At 44.1% G+C, this 11,553-nt stretch overlaps 1 protein-coding gene across 1 annotated transcript in view; it reads left to right on the top strand.

Moving 5' to 3' along the window:
• The window catches only part of LOC102305450 (ankyrin-2), a gene marked incomplete in the record, with an annotated part of 122,025 nt that overhangs the window by 49,615 nt on the left and 60,857 nt on the right, over positions 1 to 11,553 (top strand). Inside the window, 11 exon segments of the mRNA XM_042228208.1 lie at positions 651 to 836; positions 4,740 to 4,763; positions 6,007 to 6,015; positions 6,472 to 6,570; positions 8,086 to 8,184; positions 9,021 to 9,119; positions 9,443 to 9,640; positions 9,742 to 9,840; positions 10,584 to 10,682; positions 10,811 to 10,909; positions 11,010 to 11,207. Of these exon segments, the coding sequence (XP_042084142.1) occupies positions 651 to 836; positions 4,740 to 4,763; positions 6,007 to 6,015; positions 6,472 to 6,570; positions 8,086 to 8,184; positions 9,021 to 9,119; positions 9,443 to 9,640; positions 9,742 to 9,840; positions 10,584 to 10,682; positions 10,811 to 10,909; positions 11,010 to 11,207 (1,209 nt within the window).

The raw sequence follows: 11,553 nt of genomic DNA, 5'->3' as shown, positions 1-11,553 counted from the left end.
AGTTTTAAACTAGCTGGATGCAGTGATGCGATGTGCTGATTAAGAGTTATGATTCTCATAAAGCAAACAAAGAATCTGTTGCTGTTACAGCCCGTGGCCGTAGCAAATCTGTATTAGCTGCTGTGCTGTGTCTCTTTCCTGTGTTTTAAGAATCTCTGCAGGTCCTTCCTCTAATGAAGAGCAGTGAGCTGCTGATTGGACCGTGGGGCGCGTGACTGGGTTCAAAAAGCCGCTCGGACAGCTGCTGGGAGAGAGATTCAGACCTGGACCTGGCTTCCCTGTGTGTGAATTTTACCTGAAAACACAAGAACTGGCAGGTGGGCTGCTGGTGTCCCATCGTCTTCAAAGATGAGACCAGGTTCACACTAACACGAGCGAGTCTGGTGACAGCAAATGTTATCGTGCTTCACCCATGTCAGTGTTGCTGTGCCTGGATGAGGACATTAGCTAAATGGTCACCACCTGCACAACCCTCCCTCTTGTAGGACTGACTTGTCATTTACACCGGAGCAGGTGAAACAGACTCATAATCACTTCTGCTTCCTAACTGGACAGACTGAAGTTTAAATGCCTTTAATTTTCTTGAGCAGTGTACTTTAAACTTTAATTTTAAATGAGATGTAACCAGTCGCCCGTCTGCCTTCTTCTAGGATGGCTTCACCCCTTTGGCCATCGCGCTCCAGCAGGGCCACAACCAGGTTGTGTCTGTCTTATTAGAAAATGATACCAAAGGCAAGGTGCGCCTGCCTGCCTTGCACATCGCAGCTCGTAAAGACGACACCAAATCAGCAGCCCTGCTCCTCCAGAACGACCACAACGCCGACGTCCAGTCGAAGGTACGGCCATGCAGTATTTAGGTTAAGTGTTGGCATGTGCAGAAGTCCAGTGAGTGTGGTGATCTGTGGTTATTCGTAGCTCCATGAAGGTGACAGTGTAACAGTGGTTCTAGCTTTCCAACACGAGGTCTGAAGCTGTTCTTCAGTTATCCTGCTGAGACGCCTCATTATATCCTCCCCGTATAATCACAGGGGCCTGTCTCTTCTGTCATAGTCCCAAATAGATGAGTAGGTGGGAATGTGGCAGATTCATCAAGACAAGTGGAATAATGCAGATATGTGCTGTGTGGGATGGACGGGCAAAGAATAACTGAAGTGAGGCTTGAACCCACAGCAGTGATGCTCCGACCTGCCTGGGGTCCTGATGATGACCCACAGCGTGCTTCTTGTTCCCAACAGCAATGATAATTCTTCCCATAACAGTGAAACGTTTCTGCTTGTTAGTGCGATGGTGCTCACCTCCAGTACAGGGCCTGGTGTGTAAACAGGAACACGCTGAAGTTAAACAGTGATTATTAAAGTTAATATTACCAGTGGATCAGATCAAGGTCGAAGGTGGGAAATGTTTTTGACCACCGAGACGTTAGTGACCAGATTGTGTCCTCAGTGACTCTGAGTCGTGTAACACAGCCGTCTTCACCTAGATTCAAAGGTCAGGAAAGCATGGAGAAACAATATCTGCACATTATCACACTGATCACTCTAGCACAGATATCTACTCCACCATTGACAGACAGCGTCTTTGTCGTGATATTTGCAGCGAAGCTGCATAAATATGCATCAGATGTTTGTGTTTGCATCAGTGTGTCTCTCTGTCCTCTGTCTCATTCAGTGTCTCTGTGCTTCACACGTCACTAACTGGCTCTCTCCCTTTTTCCCCTCTCTCTGTTTAAATACCGCCTCTCGCACTCTTCCTCTCGTCACCCTCCTCCTCGCTGCACCGGTGTCTAAGCGTAGCACTGTCCATGCATGGAGTGTGCCACTGTCTGCAGGTTGTACGGTGGTCGTATCTAAGATTGCATGCACACGGTGGGGCTTGTTTCTAAGGCTGTGGTCTGACCATCAGCGAGAGATTGGAAGGGTTAAAGTGTCCATTTAATATTGATGGGAATCACTGTTGTGGCTGGATCTCGAGTTCATAGTTACGACTGTTCCTCTGATGCCAGCTGGCAGCTTGAAGCGACGTGGCTGGAGTGAAAATGATCTTTCCATATATCAGCGAAACATCAGTGATTTTCTTATGTAACAACACTATAGAGTCTATTTAGGCTCCACGCACACATCTACTAAACTGTGATTCTGCTGCTGGGATGCAGCCATGTTGGACATGAGTCATAAAGAGGAGAGTAGCTCGAGTAGTTACAGTTACTCGGATACTGAAAAACACAACACGATGATCATGTATGTCGTTATTATTAAATATGCTATGAAAACAAAGTGAAGTGTTCTCAATAACAGAAAGCGGTGCATTATGTTTATACAGTAACGCCTTTTACTGTGATCTCAGCACAACTGTATGATCTGGGCAGCAATACAACAATGTGATCTTATATAGAATATTACAGGGAGTGCAGAAGTATTAGGCAAATGAGTATTTTGTCCACATCATCCTCTTCATGCATGTTGTCTTACTCCAAGCTGTATAGGCTCGAAAGCCTACTACCAATTAAGCATATTAGGTGATGTGCATCTCTGTAATGAGAAGGGGTGTGGTCTAATGACATCAACACCCTATATCAGGTGTGCATAATTATTAGGCAACGTCCTTTCCTTTGGCAAAATGGGTCAAAAGAAGGACTTGACAGGCTCAGAAAAGTCAAAAATAGTGAGATATCTTGCAGAGGGATGCAGCAGTCTCAAAATTGCAAAGCTTCTGAAGCGTGATCATCGAACAATCAAGCGTTTCATTCAAAATAGTCAACAGGGTCGCAAGAAGCGTGTGGAAAAACCAAGGCGCAAAATAACTGCCCATGAACTGAGAAAAGTCAAGCGTGCAGCTGCCAAGATGCCACTTGCCACCAGTTTGGCCATATTTCAGAGCTGCAACATCACTGGAGTGCCCAAAAGCACAAGGTGTGCAATACTCAGAGACATGGCCAAGGTAAGAAAGGCTGAAAGACGACCACCACTGAACAAGACACACAAGCTGAAACGTCAAGACTGGGCCAAGAAATATCTCAAGACTGGTTTTTCTAAGGTTTTATGGACTGATGAAATGAGAGTGAGTCTTGATGGGCCAGATGGATGGGCCCGTGGCTGGATTGGTAAAGGGCAGAGAGCTCCAGTCCGACTCAGACGCCAGCAGGAGGTGGAGTACGTTGGTGGCACAAAGTGACTTGGGGCTTTTCGGTTGTAGTCAGCCAACCGCTGCCGTGAACACTTTAGCAGGTACAAAAGATGAGCTTGTGGGGCCTTTTCGGGTTGAGGATGGAGTCAAGCTCAACTCCCAGTCCTACTGCCAGTTTCTGGAAGACACCTTCTTCAAGCAGTGGTACAGGAAGAAGTCTGCATCCTTCAAGAAAAACATGATTTTCATGCAGGACAATGCTCCATCACACGCGTCCAAGTACTCCACAGCGTGGCTGGCAAGAAAGGGTATAAAAGAAGAAAAACTAATGACATGGCCACCTTGTTCACCTGATCTGAACCCCATTGAGAACCTGTGGTCCATCATCAAATGTGAGATTTACAAGGAGGGAAAACAGTACACCTCTCTGAACAGTGTCTGGGAGGCTGTGGTTGCTGCTGCACGCAATGTTGATGGTGAACAGATCAAAACACTGACAGAATCCATGGATGGCAGGCTTTTGAGTGTCCTTGCAAAGAAAGGTGGCTATATTGGTCGCTGATTTGTTTTTGTTTTGTTTTTGAATGTCAGAAATGTATATTTGTGAATGTGGAGATGTTATATTGGTTTCACTGGTAAAAATAAATAATTGAAATGGGTATATATTTGTTTTTTGTTAAGTTGCCTAATAATTATGCACAGTAATAGTCACCTGCACACACAGATATCCCCCTAAAATAGCTAAAACTAAAAACAAACTAAAAACTACTTCCAAAAACATTCAGCTTTGATATTAATGAGTTTTTTGGGTTCATTGAGAACATGGTTGTTGTTCAATAATAAAATTATTCCTCAAAAATACAACTTGCCTAATAATTCTGCACTCCCTATATATGTCTTATATATATATAACATTGTAATGGGCTTAGGTGTAAAAAAATGCTAATGGTAAGCTAGCCCAATGCTAAGCTACCACCACAGGAAACAGTAGGGAGTCACTTCCCTTTACTTCAGGAAGCACGTCAGAAAAGTTAGCAAAAATGCTAATGCTAAGCTAGCCCAATGCTAAGCTACCACCACAGGAAACAGTAGGGAGTCACTTCCCTTTACTTCAGGAAGCACGTCAGAAAAGTTAGCAAAAATGCTAATGCTAAGCTAGCCCAATGCTAAGCGCCTTATGAGAGTAATGAAGATACATACAAGCTGAAAGCAAACCTGTTAGTTCAGAGGCAACAACAGGCTGAGGATTGACTTACTGACCCAGAACGCTTTCCGAAACTTTGTCCGGGGTCGGACTGGGCGACCCGACAGGGGGCAGGACGGTGCCTTTCCTGTCTCCCAACCCTTTCCTCAGTCATTAAAGTCTTTAAACTATGAAAACATCGTCTTAATTCCAGGTGGTTCACAGAATCTGTGCTTTATTAAAGAAGTAGTCAAAGAAGAAACGGATCATTTAGCTATTTGACGCTACAGTGAGCCACGACACAAACGACAGCGCTGTCAGTTCTGACAGGACTGAGCAGCTCCAGCCACGTCCTCTGTAGGCTGCACAGCTGAGCTAATGTCTGTGACGCAGCCTAACTGAACTGATCTTTCCCTCCCCCATCCTGCTACAGATGATGGTCAATAGGACTACTGAGGTATACACACACTCCTTAACTCTCCACAGGCTCACACAGTCCCATCCTTTTGTCATTTCCTTTGTTATCACTGCCTTTATTTCTCTCACTTCCACAGCACTTGCTGGTGTACATGATATCATTTGGTCCATTCTGTGTGTTTCAGTTGATTTGATATTAATAATAAGAGGCCACCGTGCATGGCTGAGAGGAATGGCCAACCACTGCTGCTTATCTCTGAGGTTTTAGTTTGATTTTTCACCCGAGTCTGTTTGATTTCTTTGATCACCAGCTCAGGATCACCCTTTGGTTTTCCTTCCCCGTGTGGCCCTAATACATTCAGACTGACTATAAAAACTGAACTGTTGTTTTGTAATGACTGTGGTTACTTTCTGTAAGCTTCGATTATGAATGTGTGTGATGTGCACCGTCTCTTAGTCTGTAATTCTGCCTCTTTTTGTGTTGCATGGTTTAGAAATGCACTCTGAGCAGCAGCTTAAAGTATTGTTTACAAACTGATAATATTACAAAGCCCGTCCATATAAGATAACACACTACACTACAAGAAGTAAGACATGCTATAATACATCGCTGCTTAAGTATGGAAGGCCAGTGAAGACGAACAACGCCGACATCTTTTCATGTCTTTAACATCTGGGACATACGAGTGATGGTTGAAACAGACGATTCAACATCAGTAACTTTTCATGTTAAACTGGGCGGACGATGTATCAGCACGATCACAAGAACAAACTGTGTCACATCAGAAACCCGAGAAAGATTCAGACACTGATGTTATGATAAATGTCACGTTGGGCTTTAAAAATGCAGCTTGCAGAAGGAGGAACAAACAAACAAACAAATATATATTTTGATGCTTTTAAAACAATAATCCCATTTAACTGTTATTCCTCCTATTGGACGCACGATGACTCACAAAGGCAAACATGCACTGTGTTATCCCACCCATGGTCTTCCACACTTTGCAGCTTCTATAACATTTCTTTTAGAGTGCATGCGTTTCTCTAAAGAAGCAAACTAATCTGTAAACAGTGCAGCTCAGCAATGGCATGGGAAGCTTGTGAAGCTCATAACATAACTGCATAAAGCTAATATGTTAGCACAGACGAGCATGTTGCATCCATGCTTCCTTAATTTGCAGCTAAGCTTCTGACTGTAAACTTTTGAACCATCTCGTTAGTCACTGTATTCTTCACGCTTCTGTAAACACCTTTTTCACATTAAATCGGACCAACACTAACAGAATGGAAAGGTAAGGCAAGAACTCCTCCAACCTACTCTGAAACCCTTTTTGCTAACCACAGTTAACATAGTGCACTTTGGTGTGGATGGGGACCTGTGTGGTTTACTGACAGTGTTGTCTGTGTCCGTCTGGATGACAGTCTGCGTCTGCTCTGTGCTGATTTCTTTGATCTTTTTTCATTTCACTCGTGTTAAAAGCATTCGTTGGTCTCTTTGCACAGTTTGCATGGATGTGCTGTGTGTTTGGGGTTGTGTGTAGATGCTCTGACTTTCATATTAGTACCAGTGAATATACATGATTATTTTTAAGTCAGATTTTCATCGTCCTTGATTTTAATTTACTTCTTTTACTCTTGATGCAACTTTTGCATGCTGGGAAGACTAAAGGTCAAAGTTGACGTGACGGTGAAGCTAATGTGTGTGCTCTGTCCTGCTGTGTGTGTGTCTGCATCTTTCTGTCCTGCAGAGTGGATTCACCCCCCTGCACATTGCTGCCCACTATGGGAACGTGAATGTGGCCACGCTCCTGCTGAACCGAGGGGCAGCAGTTGACTTCACAGCGAGGGTACGAAACAAGCCTAATAACTTATTTGGGTCTGACCTGTATGAGTGTAAGCTGGAGACAAGCTTTAGTGGACAGGATGAAAACATGTCAGTGGGTCTACAACCAGAACAGAGTTCAGTCAGTGATGGGGACCACGACTCACTGACCTCAGCGTTGTGTTGGTTCTGTATCCACATATATACATATATTAGCGGTGCAACGATACACAGCATTCTCGGTTCGGTTCGATACTTTGGTGTCACGGTTTGATATTTTTTCGATACAAAAAAATGTTCATGCCTTTTTAATTTGTCATTTATTAAAATTATAAATATATATTTTAACTCAAAAGTACAGTTTTTAAATTTAATGTTGCTGAAACAACAAAGTAATAAAATAATAAATCTATCTGATGGAGGAATCCCTCATCTTTGGAAAAGAGAGTTTATTACAGAGAAATGGCTCTTTCAAAATAAAAGCTATACTATACGCTTCTTCTGGGCTATATTCTCAGCAGCATATTAAACATATCAGGTCCCCATAAGGAGAATCCTGTGCTAACGGCTGTCTAAATGACTCGGGTAAAGTTTGTAGCATGCTGCTTGTTGTTTTTGTCTGCTTCCACTTGTCTTTGCACTAGGATGATGTCGGAGTAAATGTGCAGTCATATTCGTTGTGTTCCCACTAGTGCTGTCAGCGTTAATCTGAAATGACGTTAACGCCACAACACGGCAAATCTCCGTTAACGAGCTACCGCGGATCGCCCCGTGCATGGGGCTAGACGGCCAACACGTTAACGAGCTAACTGCGCTAACACACTAGCTCCCACCCATGTAATTGAGCATTGCGTGGCACATCCAACATACTGTTTTACTTTAGTCCATGACGCGCTTACCTTCAGGGTCATACGTCACATGAAAACCAAAATAATTCCAAACGCCAGATCTGAATGAGGGTGGGGGAGGTTCAATTTGCCATGTTGCAAGGAGAGCTTAACTTCTGTCTCGCTAGCTTGCCCTGCGCTCAGTGAATCTGCGTTCGACTACTCCGCCTAGGCTGCACTGTCGAGCGCAGATCCACTGAGCGCTCAACACAGACAGCATCGTCAGAAGGAAAGTTGATAAAATAAATTAAAAATTTTGTATTGTTCGATACATATGCGTACCGAACCGAAAGCACTGTATCGAACGGTTCAATATCGATACGAGTATCGTTGCACCCCTAATATATAAGTGACCAAAACACAGAGTTTTGCTCTTTTTAATCAATGTTCCTGCTATTGTAGTCTTACAAACCAAAGTCAGTCGTCCTGGATCCTGACACGAGCCTATAAAAGCTACGACTGCACTGGGTACCACAACAACCTCACTGTCAGGCAACAAACGCCTGTTTAAACGACGCCTTCCACAAAACACGGTCACATTTCCTGTTTTAATCACCAAAGCAGCGTGGTTACTCACACACACATATACCAACATTTGGATTCTGGACTAACGTGTTTAACGAGTTGTTGTTTTTGTGCGTCTCTGTCTGCAGAATGGGATCACTCCACTGCATGTGGCCTCTAAGCGTGGCAACACAAACATGGTTCGCCTGTTGTTAGACCGTGGCTCTCAGATTGATGCTAAAACGAGGGTGAGTAGCTCAAACGCACACATCTAATGTAACCTGAGCTTTAGAGCTAGTTATCTTTAAACCACACTCGCCCACTCCCACGGTGGTGCAACTGTTACATCCACAGTAGTAACTAATGGTCGCGTGCATTGCTAACAACAGATATGATGGGGGGTTGTTTTTAGTTCATTCTACCTGTAGGTCCGTCACTCATCACTTGATGATCTGTTATTTAATAAACTGCTGCTCTGTAAAGTGCAAATGAAAGTTTTATGATATTCTTAATGCTTTAAATTGTGTATTTACTCCAGAACAGATATTCAAACCAATAAAATGATGGAACTGAGGACTTTATTTTAGTAATGTGATGCCATTTTTCAGAGAAAATGTTACCACTGTGTTAGTCCACTTCAGTTTTTGACTTGTTGTACATTAATGTAATGATATTACATTAATAGCTCAGGGATAATGGATCCTGACATCGTCCCTCACATGCAGAGATATCTCTGTGTTATCTAAATGATTTGATGATATATATGATGAGCACTGAAACGAATCTGTCACTGTTGTTGTTGCCCATCAGTCACCCCGTGTGTCCTTAAAGAAAAACATCTGCTTGACTTGTTTTTGTCTGTGTTTCTTGCATCCTTGTAGCCTGTGTTCATACATGACTCAAAATTTAAAATGAATAGATCCTTAGTTTGAATGTTCTAATATCTGGTATGTTTTTGTTTTTGAAATAAACATCAGGATGAATTGATCAGGACTGTTTCTGTTATGTCCTGTTATGAAAAGTTAAGCCACCGTTGTCCTGCAGCATCCAGAGTCGATACACATTTACTGTCTTGGTTTGGTAGGACGGCCTGACTCCGCTTCACTGTGCTGCTCGGAGCGGACACGACACGGCTGTAGAGCTGCTGCTGGAGAGAGGAGCACCTTTACTGGCCAGGACCAAGGTCTCGCACTCACCATCTAAAGTCATGGTTGTGTCCTGTGTAACGTGTCACTGTGGAGCTAAGGGCTCGTGATGTCTGCTGGTGACCAGCAGGAGCTTTTTCTGTGAGGTGGGAGGAAGGAGAGGTCAAAGGATAAACAAGCCCACGAGTTGTAGGGTTTTGGAACTTTCTGCATATAAAATGATGAGTTTGAGGGTTTATTTTGTATCAATCAGAGATAAAAAGAAACGCTGCAGCTGTTTATTTACACTTTCAGCAAACATTACCATTAATGCATTTCACCTGCAGCTCTCCTCTGCTGAACCAACTGTCCCCTCCCACAGAACGGGCTGTCCCCTCTGCACATGGCAGCACAAGGTGACCACATTGAATGCGTCAAACACCTTCTACAGCACAAGGCTCCTGTTGATGACGTCACGTTGGACTACCTGACAGCGCTGCATGTGGCGGCTCACTGCGGTCACTACAGAGTCACCAAACTGCTGCTGGACAAACGGGCCAACCCTAACGCCAGGGCACTGGTAGGTCACGAAGACAACATGGATCCATGAATGGAAAAAGGATCATAATCTGTCTACATGCACCTGGAATTCCTCTGAGGTTCACTGTGTTCGCTCCACAGAATGGCTTCACGCCGCTGCACATCGCCTGTAAGAAGAACCGCGTGAAGGTGATGGAGCTGCTGGTTAAATATGGAGCTTCCATCCAGGCCATTACAGAGGTACACATCGGAGTAATCCGACTGCAGAAATGCCTTTATTATTGCTCTCTATACGTTTAAAATATTACTATTGAAACAAATCTGATACATTGCATACATGATACTTGAATTTGGTTACATGTAGCAAAGGTAGCAATCTAAAGTTACATCATTCTTCTATCCCACGGGTATAACTGGAGTCATAAAGTGATAAACCCACTCAGTAGTACTCATGGTAATGTAATAACATCAGGCCGAGTAGATCCTCTTGGTCTAGTCAATAGAATTAAAGGAGGCTTATTGTTATTGAACAATGTCACATATTAACATCTCTATAGACCAGGGTGGGGGAGCTGCAGGTTTAGACGTGTCCAGCTGATTTACATGACCTCCTCAACATGTGTTGAAGTTCTCCAGAGGCTGGTAATGACCTCATCATGTGATTCAGGACTGTTGACCCACGGTGAGATCTAAAACCTGCAGGTCCCCTGCTATAGACAGTACTGCTGGACATAATTACAAATAGAGCAATAAGCTGATTTCTAATTGAAAAATATTGATGGTAAATTGGTCATAAAGACCAGAATTAAAGGTTTTATTGTATCAGTTTTCTTCTTCTTCTATTGTCCATTATGACCACCTGCAGTTATAGCATTTAATGGCTGCATACCCCACAGACGTAGCGCACTATATTATTCACTGATTCATCTGATGTGCGTTTCCTTCTGTCCGATCGTCTCTGTTGTGCTTTCTCCCGTGTTCAGTCGGGTCTGACGCCCATCCACGTAGCAGCCTTCATGGGTCACCTGAACATCGTCCTGCTCCTGCTGCAGAACGGGGCCTCGGCTGACGTCAGCAATATTGTGAGTGATGTGAAACGGGGCAGCAAAAGTGACACAAACTGCAGCCATTTGTTAACTGAAATGAACACAGGTTGAGGTTTTCAGAATGTGCGCTGACTCGTCTGAGCCATATGTTGTCGTTTGCACAGCGTGGAGAAACGGCCTTACACATGGCAGCCCGGGCAGGTCAGGTGGAGGTTGTCAGATGTCTCCTGAGGAATGGAGCAATGGTAGATGCTCGGGCACGTGTAAGACTGCTGCAATCACATTTGCACACGTGATAAAGAATCTTTAACGTTTTCATCCTGATGGTCACTGAGCTCTTTTTCTGCTGCGTGTCCTGTTTAGGAGGAGCAGACGCCCCTTCACATTGCATCCCGCCTGGGGAAAACTGAGATTGTGCAGCTGCTGTTGCAGCACATGGCCCATCCTGATGCTGCCACAACCAATGGCTACACCCCCCTCCACATTTCTGCCAGGGAGGGGCAGGTGGAGACTGCCTCGGTGCTGCTAGAGGCAGGGGCTTCACACTCACTAGCCACCAAGGTGAGTGTGGGAGAAGACTTTGGATCTCCATGGTGTGATTTAGTGCACGGAGCAGTGGAACGAACATGTTTCAGTTCATGTAAAGCTCTAATTTCTTATTTTCAACATGGCAGCTGCAAAAAGTGAAAACATGAAAACATTCAGGGTTCCTGTCCCGCAGAAATCACCTGAAGTTCACTTTGTTCCTTCTGTAAGCTGTTTGTGTGACGCCTGTCGATGCATTCACTGTGAATCACTCATTCATATATAGAAATACAGAGAACCATGAGCTGTGTGTGTCGTGAGTCTACTGGAAGGAGCTGTGTATGTGACAGCTATATAATGTAATAAATCAAATGCAGCGTTT

This window comes from Haplochromis burtoni, unplaced genomic scaffold (genome assembly GCF_018398535.1).
Source record: "Haplochromis burtoni strain Fernald_Lab_line unplaced genomic scaffold, NCSU_Asbu1 Contig_311, whole genome shotgun sequence".
NCBI lineage: Eukaryota > Metazoa > Chordata > Actinopteri > Cichliformes > Cichlidae > Haplochromis > Haplochromis burtoni.
The sequence above is the reverse complement of the archived record's forward strand: the minus strand, read 5'-3'. Positions and strand labels throughout refer to the sequence as shown.